Consider the following 17,917-nt stretch of genomic DNA (forward strand, 5'->3'; position numbering starts at 1 on the left):
TCTCTTGGCAGTGAGCTTGATTGGGAGACTTCTATAAAGTCAAGGGCCAATTAGCTGTCTCTGTAGCCAGATTTCTCTCTAGCCCTGAACTCTGAACTGTGGTTTACTGAAAGGCAAAGTGTTCAGGTTCACCAACCAGAACCCAGGGAGAAGCAATGTTTGATGAGCTTGATTCACAAACCCACTGTGTCTATTTGAATATAACCCAGATACATATATTGAAATACATGCTATTCTCTTCTCATCTTGTGGCTTGTCCTGACCTCTATATGTACTCATAGATGTTTCATTCCACAACAAGCGCCTTTATCTAGGAAGATATTGTGCTTCTTTTCCCTTTACCGTTTTCGTGATAATGAATTTGTTCTTGACAATGATTCATGGCATACATAACATTGTACATGTGGGTTGGTTGTGTTTGGGACAGTACATTAGTTATGGGTATGAACAGATGTGTTCGTTGCTGCACTTTGGGGAATGGTTTGGTTCTTTGTGAAGCACACAGTAATAAACTACAACATCTCTAGATGGTTTTATAGACAAACGCTTTATGTCATGGTTGTAAATGAGGGCATTCAAATGCCCTCATATCCTGTCATACAAGGGCGACACTGCTCTGCATTCCACTGATGTATAAAAATAAATATCAAGGTTGTCTTTTGTTCTTGAAGATAATAACACAATCAGAACTCTGATATCTAGTTATGATTGTTAGAATCATTCATTAGATACATTAGGGGAGACAGTGTGTTACTTACACTGTTTGTTTCATCATTTACCAACCAAACCTGATTAGAACACTAAGCCTGACAGGAGCCCTGAGTGATTCTATAGAAGCCACTGAACCATGGTCTGCACTAATTGATTTTGAGGGCGAAGCAATTCAAATGATGAACACTATTCCTACATGCACTGTAGTTAAACAAGAGGAAACATTTTATAAAACAGTACAGTATGTTCTCGAGGAACTACTCATACAGACAGGTTTAAGTGTCTGCAGACAAATTGTGAAAAATGGACGTCATTACAGGCCCCCAATTAGTGGTCATGATAATGAGTTCATAATGTCTGCACTATATTTTCCCGGGATGATTGAATATTTTTTTCTAATATCATCCAACAGGATTTGACACTTCCTCAAAAGGATGATGCACTTCCTCAACAGATTATACACTTCTTCATCCTCAGCAGGATGGAACACTTCCCCAACAGGATAAAACATTTCCTCAACAGGATGAGGCACTTCCTCAACAGGATAATGCACTTCCTCAACAGGATGAGGCACTTCCTCAACAGGTGATACACTTCTTCATCCTCAGCAGCATGAAACACTTCCCCAACAGGATGAAACATTTCCTCAACAGGATAAAACACTTCCTCATCCTCAACGGGATGGTACATATCATCAACAGGATGGAACATCCTCAACATGATGACACACTTCCTCATCATCAACAGGATGATACATCCTCACCAGGATGCTGCACTTCCTCAACACGATGACACACTTCCTCATCATCAACAGGGTGATACACATCCTCAACAGGATGGAACACTTCCTCAACAGGATGTGGCACTTCCCCACCCTCAACAGAATAATGCACTTCCTCAACAGGATTATGCACTTCCTCAACAGGATTGTGCACTTCCTCAACAGGATGACGCACTTCCTCAACAGGATAATACACTTCCTCAACAGGATGTTGCACTTCCCCACCCTCAACAGAATAATGCACTTCCTCAACAGGATAATACACTTCCTCAACAGGATTATGCACTTCCCCACCCTCAACAGAATAATGCACTTCCTCAACAGGATAATACACTTCCTCAACAGGATTCTGCACTTCCCCACCCTCAACAGAATAATGCACTTCCTCAACAGAATAATGCACTCCCTCAACAGGATGAGGCACTTCCTCAACAGGATAATACACTTCCTCAACAGGTGATACACTTCCTCAACAGGATGATGCACTTCTCCACCCTCAACAGAATAATTCACTTCCTCAACAGGATAATACACTTCCTCAACAGGATAATACACTTCCTCAACAGGATAATACACTTCCTCAACAGGATTATGCACCTCCCCACCCTCAACAGAATAATACACTCCCTCAACAGAATAATGCACTCCCTCAACAGAATAATGCACTCCCTCAACAGAATAATGCACTCCCTCAACAGAATAATGCACTCCCTCAACAGGATGATGCACTTCCTCAACAGGATGGAACACTTTGACAGCAGGATGTACTACTACTACTACTCCTGCTCCTGCTACTAATGCTACTAATGCTACTACCGCTATTACCACCGCTATTACCACTGCTACTGTAACAGTATAGCTTCCGTCCCTCTCCTCGCCCCAACCTGGGCTTGAACCAGGGACCCTCTGCACACATCAACAACTTACACCCACGAAGCATCATTACCCATAGCGCCACAAAAGCCGCAGCCCTTGCAGAGCAAGGGGAACAAATACTTCAGGTCTCAGAGCGAGTGATGTCACCCGATTGAAACGCTATTAGCGCGCACCACCGCTAACTAACTAGCAATTTCACATCGGTTACAATACTACTGCATTTACTGCTACTGCTACTACTGCTATTACTGCTACTGCTACTACTACTGCTGCTTCTATTACTACTACTACTACTACTGATCCTAATACTACTGCTGCTACTACTACTACTACTACTACTACTATTACTACTACTACTACTACTACTGCTACTACTACTGCTTCTGCCACTACTGCTACTACTGTTACTACTACTGATACTGCTACTACTACTGCTACTAATACTGATCATACTACTACTGCTGCTAATACTGCACCTACTACTGCTACTACTACTGCTACTGCTACTACTACTACTGCTACTGCTACTACTACTACTACTGCTACTGCTACTACTGCTACTGCTACTACTACTACTGCTACTACTACTACTACTGCTACTACTACTGCTACTGCTACTACTGCTACTGCTACTACTACTAGCACTACTACTGCTACCATACTACTGTTACTACTACTACTAGCACTACCGCTACTATTACTACTGTTACTACTACTGCTACTGCTACTACTGTTACTACTACTACTACTGCTACTGCTACTACTACTACTACTGCTACTGCTACTACTGCTACTGCTACTACTACTACTACTACTACTGCTACTACTACTACTACTGCTACTACTACTGCTTCTGCTACTACTGCTACTACTACTACTGTTACTACTACTACTACTACTAGTACTACTACTGCTACTATTACTACTGTTACTACTACTACTAGTACTACTACTGCTACTATTACTACTGTTACTACTACTACTACTGCTACTGCTACTACTGTTACTACTACTACTACTGCTACTACTGTTACTACTACTACTACTGCTATTACTACTACTGTTACTACTACTGCTGCTATTACTGCTACTACTACTACTACTGCTACTAATAGTACTACTACTACTGATACTACTGCTACTACTACTACTACTGATACTACTACTGCTACTGCTAGCACTACTACTGGTGCTACTACAACTACTACTGCTATTACTAGTACTACTACTGGTGCTACTACTACTACTACTACTGCCTCTACTACTACTACTACTACTACTATTACTACTAGTACTACTGCTACTACTACTACTAGTACTACTACTGCTACTGCTACTACTGTTACTACTACTGCTACTACTGCTACTACTAGTACTGCTACTACTGTTACTACTACTGCTAATACTGCTACTACTAGTACTTCTACTGCTACTACTACTACTACTATTACTACTACTGCTACTGCTACTACTGTTACTACTACTGCTACTGCTGCTACTACTGCTGCTACTGCTGTGGCCCTCCACTCCTCTGCCTGGCTCCCTCACCTGCCATTAGGAAATTGGGATCTTAAGGTCGCCTAAAACTTCATAACCTCAATTAGATCCCTCTCTCTATGTTTCTGATCTCTTTTGCTCTCTTTCTGATTTTTCTTTCTCTCTCTCTCTATCACTTTCTCTTTCTGAAATGATCGAAAATGAGATACTTATTCACCTCTCCATTAGTTTCTTTGAGTCTGTGGTGTTCATAGTTTGTCAGAGGTTTGAGAGAATCCCCTAACCCAGAGTATTTTCTCTGTAATTCTCTCAAGCTTATGCTGACTACGTCAATATTCTATATGTTACACACTGAATTAGGTAACCTTAGAATAGTAATACAATGTACCTACAGCTGTAACGATAACCCTAACACTAACACTACCCCCAACACTGGCCCTAGAGCTGTAATGATGACAGCAACCCTAACCCTTACAACAACCCTAACCCTTATCTTGCTTTATATCTAACCCTAACCTTAGTTTGTAGAGCATCTACAGATGGAAGATCCGGACTATCCAAATTAAGTGTAACATAAAAAACAAAATGGATGTATTAATTGCATTTGATTTATCATCTAATCCAGGGTCATACTTTGGGATAGTTTATTTGGATAGAGCATCTATCAATGGTCTATAGATGCTCAAACTATCAACCACAACTAAGGACTAAGGTTCGGGTTAGAATAAATGTTCATTTTAACCTTCATTTAACTAGGCAAGCCAGTTAAGAACAAATTCTTATTTCCAATGACAACCAAACCCTCCCCTAACCCGGACGACGCTGGGCCAATTGTGCGCCGCCCTATGGGACTCCCAATTACAGCCAGTTGTGATACAGCCTGGAATTGAACCAGGGTCTGCAGTGCCGTAGACCGCTGCGCCACTCGGGAGCCAATGTTACTGATAGTACGCTGTAGGTAGTCTGTAGAGCATCTACAGATGGACTATCCAAATAAAGGTCTAAACACACAACAAAACATATTCAATTCGTGGTGACATTCATTTAACTAAGTATTTACCTAGTATGAAAAGGGTGAACTTTGTTTAGTAAAAAAAAGAGTTGTGTCTGTCTGCCCCCTACTGGTACAAATGTGTGTTGCAGACTGCGCCATAACATCCCTCAATAATGTGAAGGGAAGGTGACTATATGTAGGCTGTGTTTGAATAGATGGAGTAGGCCATAGTTTCAACTCTCATTCCATAAAATTGACAATGACTTCAGAAATTGACATTGTCACTCTTAACTGAATACAAAAATCACTCTGCAGAGTATAAATGTGAGTATAAATGTCATTTCCCGAAGGGATACATCAAATAATTGGGGGTATTAATAGATTATTCTTGTCAACATGTAGCCTCTGAAATCCCTTTGGCAGTTTATAGTGAGGAGGAAACTGCAATTGTATTGGTGGCAGAGTAACATTTGGATTCAGGAAAAAGGGATGTTGTTTAGAATTCAAACAAAAGTCAGGAGATGTTATGCATTTCAGCATATTTTATTAGAGCATTCAAAATATAGTATTCATAATAACAACCATGTTTGGTGTCCATCACATCCACAGATTTCTCTTCGAGAAGGGCTTATCCGTATCAGTAGGGCTTATCCACTTATCTGTATCAGCAGGGCTTATCCACTGTGACAAATGGAAAGCATCAGGAGATCAAATTCGAGGCTAGTACATGTTTTTGATATCGTTTGATGATTGTTCACACGATTTGATCATATTTTGTATCTGTAAATGAACGGTTTTCTGTTGGTTTTATGTGAAAAGAGTGAGACATTTTGTTTCATATTATGCAACACTAATCAGAGGTTCTCTTACTGCATCATAACGCCAAGGTGTCATCATCATCAGGAAAAACGAAAGCACAGGTGACGCTTCTCTGAATGTTTTGACATGTCTCTTTTTTTATGTTTTATGTTTTTTTATTTTCTTGTAAAGTGTGTTGAGGCGTGTAAAATGCACTGTAAATAAAATGTCATTTGACTTGACACATTACTTAGCGTTCACAAATGTCTGAAACAGTGGTGTCAGGGTAAAATCAGTCCTGTGACTCCAAGCCCAGTGAAAGAGGTGACATAATAGTGCTGTCATTGTCCAGTTGGCAGATTTATATTGAGGATAGTCTACATGCTGGTAATAAAGGTACTCTGTCATCTTAGTCAAAACAGGCTGTAAAAAAATGTGTGAAAATAGAACAGAATATTTCATGACCAGACATTGATCCCCCCCCCCCCCCCCAAAAAAAAATGCTGACAATTTAATCACTTATCATGAGGTGAATATCCCATTACACATGATAGTAGATACACTTTAGCGATTATCATGGGCCATGGTCCCAACTTGATGGTCTCTGATAGGCTCTCTAAAATTCTGTTTCCTAAAAGACATTCAACCAAATACACACACCTACTAATAGTAGTTTACAAACTCACAGATATATTACGCATCTTGAAAAAGCCAAAAGTTGAAAGTGCATTTCTCATGTGAGCAGGATGGAACTCTTGTCCCTGCGTTGTAGTTAAACAACACATCATCTACTACCTGAGTTTTCATCTAAAATACAAAGTGTCTGTATCACTACAGCTGTGGTGTTAAATTGAGGCCATATTGAGCTACATTCTGTAGCCAAATGTGATGCAATGATATTTTATTATTTCCAATAAATGACATGCTTTGTTGAAGTACATTGATATGGTGATATCCACTCTTTGGGAAAAAAAAGCTTATGAAGTTGCATTTAATTGTGAAAAGTGTTTATTGATAAAATGAGTCACCGCACTCTTAGAAAAAAGGGTTCCAAAGGGTTCTTCGGCTGTCCCCATAGGATAAACCTTTTTGGTTCCAGTTAGAACTCTTTTGGGTTCCAGGTAGAACCTTCTGTGGAAAGGGTTCTACAAGGAACTCAAAAGGATTCTAACTGGAACCTAAAGGGTTCTACCTAGAACCAGAAGGGTTATTCAAAGGGTTCTCCTATGGGGACAGCCAAAGAACCCTTTTAGGTTCTAGATATCACCTTTTTTTCTAAGAGTGTGCCATCAAAACACAGCTATATCTTTCGTGCCGTAGCTTACCCAAAACCCACTCAGCTAGCTTTAGAGGGACCAGTGAAAACTGCCATTTGGGTTGTTTAATACTGCCATTGGTCCAGACCATTAGACAACTACTGCTCTAGGTTGTATCGTACTGCCATTGGTCCAGACCATTAGACAACTACTACTCTAGGTTGTATCGTACTGCCATTGGTCCAGACCATTAGACAACTACTGCTCTAGGTTGTATCGTACCGCCATTGGTCCAGACCATTAGACAACTACTACTCTAGGTTGTATCGTACTGCCATTGGTCCAGACCATTAGACAACTACTACTCTAGGTTGTATCGTACTGCCATTGGTCCAGACCATTAGACAACTACTACTCTAGGTTGTATCGTACTGCCATTGGTCCAGACCATTAGACAACTACTACTCTAGGTTGTATCGTACTGCCATTGGTCCAGACCATTAGACAACTACTACTCTAGGTTGTATCGTACTGCCATTGGTCCAGATCATTAGACAACTACTACTCTAGGTTGTATCGTACTGCCATTGGTCCAGACCATTAGACAACTACTACTCTAGTTTGTATCGTACTTCCATTGATCCAGACCATTAGACAACTACTACTCTAGGTTGTATCGTACTGCCATTGATCCAGACCATTAGACAACTACTGCTCTAGGTTGTATCGTACTGCCATTGGTCCAGACCATTAGACAACTACTACTCTAGGTTGTTTCCAGGAACATGTGTGGAGAACAAGATGTAGTCAAACTGGAGTCATATCACTGACTCTCTTCAGTCACTCATACACACCTTATCTCACTGTGTCATTATACTGTAGTGACTGACAGCAGTGGGCTGTGACAGAGGGTGTTGTCCCCCTCCCCCACACGGGTACCGTGGGTCAGCAGCTCCTCCACTGTGGTCCAGTCATCCAGCAGTTTATGGTTCCTCAGACGGCTCTGCTTCCTGTGGCTGAGCTCCAGCACTGTGCTGCAGCCTCCTCCAGGGCCCTCTGCACCCCCTTGCCCCCCTGCACCCCCTGTTCCTCCAGCCCCGTCCTCTGCTGCTCCCTCAGGCCCACCACGGCTCAGCTTCCTCTGCCTTTGCTCCCGGGCCAACGCCAGGTGGCGCCGGCGCTCTGTCCTACTCCAGTAGCGGCCTGCCCAGACATCACCGCGGGCCTCCTCGTCCGTGGTGACCTCACTGCGCTCGTCAGCCAGCCGGGAGGCCCTGGCCTTCAGGAGCTGGTTCCTCACTGCCCGGGGGTTCCCAGAGAGACCCTTCCTGGAGCGGGCAGAGAGCCCGTCCAGCGTGCTGTAGAGGGGGCCGCAGGGGCCGTCTGCTTGTGGCCAGTCCCCACCAATTTGAGGATGTCCCAGTGTTGCAAACTGACGCCAGTCTGCTAGCTGCTTCCCAGGCCGTTTCCTTGAGGGACTCTTGGAAAGACACTGTTTCTGACTGTTATAGTCCTCACTGGCCATACTGCCTCTGTGGTCCTCCACATATAGTCCTTGCCAGGGGCCTTCCACATGGCTGCTCTGAGGCTTCCTCTTCTCACTGATGTCTGTGTTGAACCCCCTGTTGTATTGTCCTGTGCCAGAGTTCTCAGTGGGCACGGCTAGGTGGTTTGGGTTGCTGGGCAGTTGTCTGTCTACATGTCTATATATCCCTGTGGCATTGTTCCCAGCGGGCAGGCCAGGGTGACTGGCTCGTCTCCTGTCTGATAAGTCATGCACAGTGTGGCTGCGGCTGGGGAGGTCCTCGGAGGAGTGCTGGTTCAGCATCAGCGCTCTCCTCTGGCAGGGTTCAGTACGGCAGCTGGAGGCAGCAGACCTGGTGCCATGCCTGCTCTGCTGGGAGCTCATGGCTTCGCGGACCTGAATGGCGCTACCACCCATGGTGCACTGGTGGCTCATGAAAGTGTGATCTCCGTCTGCAGCCCTGCCTGTCTGGGGGTCACAGGTCAGGGTCTCAGGGATGGACTCCAGGTCCCAGCGAGACTTCGATCTCTTCTCCCGCGGGACCACGCGGCTCCGGTAGTTGTGGATCCTCCCATCTATAATCTTCTGGAAGTGGCGGAACTCCCCTGTGCTGACGCTGTGGAAGCCAGAGTCACTGACCTCTGAGGAAAGCAGGGACTCAGAGGAGGGAGAGCTTCCCCGGCTGGTGTGTCCTGGTGGAGAGGACATAGGGGCTTCTACCCCCTCCTCTGTCTCTGGGTCAGACAGGTCCCCCTGGTGGAGGCTGCCGTCAGTGCAGCCCAGGCCACTGTCAAGCTCGTGCAGGGGCAGGTAGCCCATAGGCCTGTCCAGCCAGTGGCCCTCATACTCACTCTGAAATAGAGAGGATGGAAGACACAATGAATACCATTGGTTGTTGTTGCTGTTCATTTTAGGACATGTGTATATGACTATCATTGTTTTTTATAGGTAGTTGAATGTCTTAGACAAATTACGTAGCTTTGAACACATGGTCTATCTTTTTATTTCTTACAGTACCTGGCTCAGGAAGCTGCTAGGCTCATCATTATCAGTGTTACAGCAACCAATCAGACAGCGCTCTGGATCCTAAAACAGTATAGGTAGGTGAACATAAGGAGTGGATTAGATAGATATCAGGGACCACAAGTCTTAGATAGATATCAGGGACCACAAGTCTTAGATAGATATCAGGGGCCACAAGTCTTAGATAGATATCAGGGACCACAAGTCTTAGATATCAGTGACCAAAAGTCTTACATATCAGGGACCACAAGTCTTAGATAGATATCAGGGACCACAAGTCTTAGATATCAGGGACCACATCTTATATATATATCAAGGACCACCAGTCTTAGATATATATCAGGGACCAAATGTCTTAGATACTGTAGATATCAGGGACCAAAAGTCTTAGATACTGTAGATATGAGGGGCCAAAAGTATTTGATATATACCAGGGACCACGTTTTTGATAGATATCAGGGACCACAAGTCTTAGATACTGTAGATAGCAGGGACCACGATTAAAATCCTGGTCCCATGTTTTAAAGATGTATGTACTGTGTATATACAGTGCATTCGGAAAGTATTCAGAACCCTTTACCTTTTCCACATTTTAATAAGTTACAGACTTATTAAAAACAAAATCTCATCAATCTACACATACTACCCCATAATGACAAAGTAAAAACAGGTTTTTAGATTTTTTTTGCAAAAGTATAAAAAATTACAAAAATAAAAATATCACATTTACGTAAGTATTCAGACCCTTTACTCTGTAAAGGAGGCAGCGATTACAGCCTCAAGTCTTCTTGGGTTCTTGGGTATGACGTTACAAGCTAAACCTGTATTTGGGGAGTTTCTCACATGCAGATCCTCTCAAGCACTGTTAGGTTGGATGGGAAGAGTCGATTCACAGCTATTATCAGGTCTCTCCAGAGATGTTCGATCGGGTTTAAGTCCGGGCTCTGGCTGGGCCAGTCAAGGACATTCAGAGACTTCATTCAGAGACACTCCTGCGCTGTCTTGGCTGTGTGCTTAGGGTCATTGTCCTGTTGGAAGGTGAACCTTCACCCCAGTCTGAAGTCCTAAACACTCTGGAGCAGGTTTTCATCAAGAATCTGTACTTTGCCCTGTTCATCTTTCCCTCGATCCTGACTAGTCTCCCAGTCCCTGCCGCTGAAAAACATCCACACAGCATGATGCTGCCACCACCATGCTTCACTGTAGGGATGGTGTCAGGTTTCCTCCAGAAGTGTTGCTTGGCATTCAGGCCAAAGAGTTCAATCTGGGTTTCATCAGACCAGAGAATCTTGTTGCTCATGGTCTTAGAGTCTTTAGGTGCTTTTTGGCAAACTCCAAGTGGGCTGTCATGTGCCTTTTACTGAGGAGTGGCTTCCGTCTAGCCACTCTACCATAAAGGCCTGATTGGTGGTGTGCTGCAGAGATGGTTGTCCTTCTGGAAGCTTCTCCCATCTCCACAGAGGAGCTCTGGAGCTCTGTCAGAGTGACCATCGGGTTCTTGGTCACCTCCCTGACTAAGGCCGGGCGGCCAGCTCTAGGAAGAGTCTTGGTGGTTCCAAACTTCTTCCATTTAAGAATGATGGAGGCCACTGTGTTCTTGGGGAGCTTCAATGCTGCATACATTTTTTTGGTACCCTTCCCCAGATCTGTACCTCAACTCAATCCTGTCTCAGAGCTCTATGGACAATTCCTTCGACCTCAAGGCTTGGTTGTTGGTCTGACACGCACTGTCAACTGTGGGACCTTATATAGACAGGTGTGTGCCTTTCAAAATCATGTCCAATCAATTGAATTTACCACAGGTGCACTCCTGTCAAGTTGTAGAAACATCTATAGGATGATCAATGGAAACAGGATGCACCTGAGCTGATTTTTGAGTCTCATAGCAAAGGGTCTGAATTCTTATGTAAATAAGGTATTTCTGTATTGTAAACACTTTGAAAAACGTGTTTTAGCTTTGTCGTTATGGGGTACTGTGTGTAGATTGATGCAGATCTTTTTTGCATTTAATCCATTTTAGAATAAGGCTGTAACGTAACAAAATGTGGAAAAAGTCATGGGGTCTGAATACTTTCCGAATGCGCTGTATGTATTTTTTTAAACTGACAAATAAAATCAATAAATATATACTAATATGAAAGCATATAGAATGACTCACGTCAACATACTCTATCCTGTTAAGGTCCTCCAGATTGTAGGCAACACTGGAGAGGTATCCATTGGCTGCGTACAGTTCTGGTGGGAGGGGCATGTCATCGTAGTAAGGTCTGGGGAGAATGAGGTCATCACATATGACAACATAGCTTTCACACCATCGGCATTTCAAGCTGTAAAATCTATGTTTTACACATTATATCAGTTCCAGTCAGTGGTTCCATTCAATTCTAATACCACTTCTGTATGATACATCTCACGGCTATACTCTAAATCAGCTATTCTCAACTGGTGTGTAACGACCCAAAGTTTGGTCGCAGGAGGTTTGAATGGGTCGCTGGTTGCTGGTGCAGCAATCAGTCAAAAGTTTGGACACACCTACTCATTCAAGGGTTTTTCTTTGTTTTTACAATTTGTTTTACATTGTAGAATAATAGTGAAGACATCAAAACATGAACCCACACTTTCAATTGATCCATTTTAGGTAATAAGCTTCTAGTGCTCATGTTCAGAAAACCCAGGCTTTTATGAGAGAAGATATCAGAGCAGATATCAGAGCTCTGGTTGACAGAGGAAGAACAATGATTCCAAACACCACCCTCCTTTTGAAGCTTCCAGTCTGTTATTCAAACTCAATCAGCATGACAGAGTGATCTCCAGCCTTGTCCTCGTCAACACTCACACCTGTGTTAACGAGAGAATCACTGACATGATGTCAGCTGGTCCTTTTGTGACAGGGCTGAAATGCAGTGGAAACATTTTTGGGGGATTCAGTTCATTTGCATGGCAAAGAGGGACTTTGCAATTAATTGCAATTCATCTGATCACTCTTCATAACATTCTGGAGGCAGCAGACTTCATGAAAATTAATATTTGTGTCATTCTCAAAACTTTTGGCCACGACTGTAGTCTGTCCCACAGTTGGGTTAACAAGCAAGTTCATAGTCAACAAAGCACGCAGGAGTCATGAGGGAAATAGCATAAAGCACCAGAGAAAAATATAACGACTTGGTGCTAGCTATTGTAAGTTCAGAGTCAATCGCCCCAATTGTGTGTGCAGGCTGGAGGCGAGCAAAAGCTCAGGAGAGAGGGGGAGTGTGGCGGGGGGAGACAGGCCAGAACAGATCGCCAGGTGGAATCCAAGCAGCAGTGAAGCAGGCAACGGGAGTAAGTGTCACCTACTTGGGAGAAGCTTTTTTCGGGAGGCAGATTCCTTGTAGAAAATCCCAGCTAGCTAGCTAATGTAGCTAGCAAGTCTCTATCCACAATCTTTTCCATGTGGAAAAGAAGGTTGTTAGCTAGCTACATTGTTTAAGTTTTGGCGAATGGTCCTTTATAACATCCAAACAAAGTTGTCCTGTGGCTGTTGTATTTTAGAGATTCTGAGGAGGATATCTTCTGATGTGATCAAAGCAACAATATTGTTTCTTATTGAGGTAATTTACAACTGAAGTGTCCTTGCTGCATATCAGTTCAAAATAGATATGAATCCAAAGGGTACTGTATTTGAATGACCTCTTCACAGATGAAGGGGGCTTCAAAGGCCTTTGTATTTGGGGGGGGTCTCTTGCCATTGTTAGGCTCTTCATCAAGGATTTGGGCAACATTTTATTATTGACAATGGAAGAGGTGGGAATGTCGTTCCCTTGTCATATAACTGCTACATTTACTATCAATTTAGCATTAAAAATTGTTTTCCAGATTGTATTTGACGATTATTTTTAGCTATGCGAATATTGGGTTTAGCTATGCGAATATTGGGTTTAGCTATGCGAATATTGGATCCAGGAACAGACTGGCCATCTGGCATATTGGGCAAATGCCAGATGGACCGGTCTATTTTTAGCCTGTCGGGCCTGTCTAACTTGTATTTTTTTTTCAGCAAAACAATCATTATCTGACTAATAATGGGAGAATAAATGTTCGGTGTGTGGTCCCAGTCCGCCCCTGATTGGGTCGCGACTGAGACAACCTGGTTCAATTTAGAACCAGTTCTGCTGCTCTAAATGACAAAACCCAGAGCCTCAATCGCTGTACTTCACTGATTCAATATAACTGGGTCACTATTAATCTCCCCTTCGTTACACATGCATACACAAGCAGATAAAGAGACAGAGAACCGCTACAGAGGCCCAAACCAAGTAGCACGTACCCAGGAGCGTAGGCACCAAGGCTGGGTCCAGCCCCTTCCACCACCCCTAGGGCCCTCAGAGCCTCCCAGGATGGCCTCTCCATCTTGATACTGCAGTCTGACATTGGGTACTGGGAGTGATGAGCTCTTCTCCCTCTCCCGTGCCGTCCCTCAATCTGCATCGTGATTGGCTGCTCATAGCCGCCCCCCATGAAATGCAACGCCTCTCGGCGGCTGAGCTGGGACAGGTCATGCCCTTTGACCTGGGAGACAGATGAACATACAGGGTCAGATAAAAAGGAATTGAAGTGGTTGACTTCTGCTTATTAATTTCCATGCTTTGTTTCTGTTTCATGCAGATATATCTTCTCTTATGTCTGTTTAATCTTCTATTAGATGGTTGATGCAATGTACAGTATATGTGTGGCCCAAGTGCAATCCAACAAAATCAGTAGGCTTATGTTGTGGAAAAGATAGTAAAGTGTCAACACTTTCAGGTTTGGAAGCAGCAAACACCAGAAGACATTAGTTTATTGTTATGTGAGAAGTCTCATGGGTCCAGAAATGTATGCCAGCTGAGCTCAACACCCCAATGTGACCCTCTAGCCATACATTCTGGCTAGTCTGAAAAGCTTTGTGCTCAACAAAACCCTAGAGATCCAAGTCAGGAAGAGCTTTTTCACCCCACTGCACTCTGACAGTAATGCAAGCAGAGAACCTTGCAGTTACAATTTTTATAACTAACACGTCACAACACAAGTCAGACAATCTAATAAATTATGTCTCATAACCTAAACACATCTGAGAGTCTGTCTGTCTGTCTGTCTGTCTGTCTGTCTGTCTGTCTGTCTGTCTGTCTGTCTGTCTGTCTGTCTGTCTGTCTGTCTGTCTGTCTGTCTGTCTGTCTGTCTGTCTGTCTGTCTGTCTGTCTGTCTGTCTGTCTGTCTGTCTGTCTGTCTGTCTGTCTGTCTGTCTGTCTGTCTGTCTGTCTGTCTGTCTGTCTGTCTGTCTGTCTGTCTGTCTGTGTGTATATTGTGTGTGAATCTGTCCTCAGACACAGATTTCCACCCTCACCCCCCAGGTTAAGCAGCCATTACTTACTCCAGTTACATGAACATCCTATTCTGTCAGGCCACCCATGAACACATTCACCCTCTGGTCATGAATGAGCAACCTTCTCTTTACAATATATAATTATTTTGCTGCATTACAATGCACAGTATCTGGACTATGGCTGACTGACCAGAGCCTACTGGAGGCAGAGAGAGAGAGAAAGAGAAAAAGAGAGAGCGAGAAAAAGAGAGAGAGAGAGAGAGAGAGAGAGAGAGAGAGAGAGGGCAAGAGAGAGAGAGAGATGGTGTGTGAGAGAGAGAGAGAGAGAGAGAGAGAGAGAGAGAGAGAGAGAGAGCGTGTTGGTGACTAGTCGACCTGTCTAGAGGCATCATCTACGTGGCTTCCTCTGAGACCAGAGCACCATCACGCTCTTCATAGACATGCTAAAGACCCCCAGTTATACAAACATACACTCAAATGAACACACATGACGTCATAATATAAATCCACACATACACACACTGTCTGCCCCGAGTCTTCAGTGGTGATTACGTAGCCTGCGTATGCTGACTTTGTCAAGGCATGCATGGCAGACAAGATGGTAACAGTACAGGCTGCTTTGTCAATAAGCACACAAATCCCAAAACAAAGGCACAGGTTGCGCACGCACACACACACACACACACACACACACACACACACACACACACACACACACACACACACACACACACACACACACACACACACACACACACACACACACACACACACACACACACACACACACACACACACACACACACACACACAATGTCCACTGTACTCACCCCATTGCCATCCCACTGGCCCTGTCCAGAGTGTTTACAGCCCATGTCTATGTCACTCTGCTGGAGGTCTGGCCGATCCACTTACAGCAGTGGAGGGGGAGAGAGGAGGTGGGAAGTCCAGCTTGAAGGTAAGATGGAGGTAGACAGTCAGCCCAAAGGTTTTGAAGGATGAAGCCAAGGTAGGGGTGCATCAATGCAATCTGTGCCAGAGGGAAGGCAGGCAAAAAATGCCCCCCCTCTAAAATGAGGGAGAATGTGATCCGTGTCAGTGCGTGGATGCTGCAGTGCTTTAGAACAGAATGCTGCTGTTACTCGCTTCACTTCTCTCTCAGTCAGCCTCTCAGGCTCCACCCACGAACAGACCCTCTCTTCATGCATATTCAGCCTCTGTCACCACCAATGAACCAATCCCTGAGTGTGAGAGGGAGGGAGGGCCAAGGATTGTATTGGTTCAAAGGATCAGCAGTCAAACATCCATTCAGTTATTCCATCTTTCCCAGTGTTTTTTACCATCTGTTAATCTTTCCCCCTCAACAACACCAATAGGGTAGATTGGTCTCATCTCATGATTTCATCTTTCTCTCTCTCTCTCCCTCTCTTTCTCCCTCTCCCTCTCCCTCTCTCTCTTTCTTTCGCTCTCACTCCCTCTCGATCTCTCTCTTTCTCTCTCTCTCTCTCCCTCTCTCTCTCTCTCTACCGCACCTGCTGTCTCGACCACTGAATGTTTGGCTACGAAAGCCAACTGACATTTACTCCTGAGGTACTGACCAGTTGCACCCTCTACAACCACTGTGATAATTATTTGACCCTGCTGGTCATCTATGAACGTTTGAATATCTTGAAGAAGGATCTAGCCTTAATGTCCATGTACTCTTAAAGTCTCCCCCTGGCACAGCCAGAAGAGGACCCCCCCTCAGAGCCTGGTTCCTCTCTAGGTTTCTTCCATGTTCCTGCTTTTCTAGGGAGTGTTTCCTAGCCACTGTGCTTCTACATCTGCATTGCTTGCACTTTTGAGTTTTTGTGCTGGGTTTCTGTATAAGCACTTTGTGACATTGTGACTTTGTGACAATGGAAAAAGGGCTTTATAAATATATTTAATTGATTGATGTCAAGGAGTAGTCCCATATCAAAGTGTCATTATGTTGGTTCATCACATTTTTAAGGTTTAAGGTATACGGGAAGAGTGTCAGCAAACAAATCTCTCACTATCATGTTTTTGCATTCAAGTAGCCAACCCTTGACAATGATTTGCGTTTGGAATGCTGGGGAATTGTGTTAATTATGGAACAGAGTTGTCGGGTCTAATAATGTGTACAGGAGGAGGGGGGATAATGTAAGAAACATTAACGATGGTTAAGGAGTTTTCATTGTAAACTCCAAGGAGAGAAAGGCATAAACACACAGATCCACACATTCCTTCACTGACTCACACCCCTAGGAGTTCAGTTTGCAGTGGCGGTGCACCGCTACCAAATGTATAGAAAGGGGAAACACTGGTGTGTGTGTGTCGGTCTGTCGGTGTGTTTTAATTTTTTTATCAAGTCAGTTAAGAACAAATTCTTATTTACAATGATGCCCTAGGAACACTGGGTTAACTGCCTTGTTCAAGGACAGAACGACAGATTTTTACCTTGTAAGCTCGGGGATTCAATCTGCAACCTTCGGTTACTGGCCCAACGCTCTAACCACTAGGCTACCTGTCGCCCAGATGTGTGTGTGTGTGCGTGTGTCAGTGTTTCCCGGTGTGTGTGTGCCGGTGTGTCGGAGTGCTGGTGTGTGTGTGTGTGTGTGTGTCGGTGTGTGTGTCAGTGTGCCAGTGTGTGTGTGTCGGTGTGCCGGTGTGTCTGTGCGTGTGTGCGCATGTGTATGTGTGCGCGTCTGTGGGTGTGTGTTTGTGTGTGGGTGTGTGTGTGTGTGTGTCGGTGTGTGTGTGTCGTGTTGGTGTGTGTATGTCAGTGTCGGTGTGTATCTGTGTCGGTGTGTGTGTGTGTCGGTGTGTGCGTGTCTCAGTGATAAAGTCCAGGGTTCCAGTTTTCCTGCATTCTCACATGAACCCAGTGTCTTCTGTTTCTAAGATTGTTCTGTTCACCAATCATTTCCTGTTGTAGATGTTAAGTCCATTAGTATGAGGGATGACGAAAGTGAAATAGATCAGTTACAGGTATCCTAGCTATTTCTGAGAACAGAGTGCTTCTGTTCAGAGGAGAGGAGCTAGAAGGATAGATAAAGTGGTGAAATACATCAGCTTGTGAAGGAGAGAGGGGGAGAGAGAGGGAAGGGGAAGAGAG

General features: G+C 44.1%; 1 protein-coding gene across 1 annotated transcript; it reads right to left on the reverse strand.

Moving 5' to 3' along the window:
* Positions 1–6,144: 6,144 nt before the first annotated feature.
* On the reverse strand, positions 6,145–15,951 carry LOC106566463 (E3 ubiquitin-protein ligase PDZRN3-B). The gene is made up of 5 exons (XM_014134526.1): positions 15,630–15,951; positions 13,768–14,009; positions 11,620–11,728; positions 9,456–9,524; positions 6,145–9,290 (listed from the first exon to the last, which is right to left on the reverse strand). The coding sequence occupies exons 1-5, from the start codon at positions 15,672–15,674 to the stop codon at positions 7,785–7,787; spliced, it is 1,971 nt and encodes a 656-aa protein (XP_013990001.1). The 5' UTR covers positions 15,675–15,951; the 3' UTR covers positions 6,145–7,784.
* Between the last annotated feature and the right edge of the window lie 1,966 nt (positions 15,952–17,917).

This window comes from Salmo salar, chromosome ssa13, assembly GCF_905237065.1.
Source record: "Salmo salar chromosome ssa13, Ssal_v3.1, whole genome shotgun sequence".
Classification (NCBI taxonomy): domain Eukaryota; kingdom Metazoa; phylum Chordata; class Actinopteri; order Salmoniformes; family Salmonidae; genus Salmo; species Salmo salar.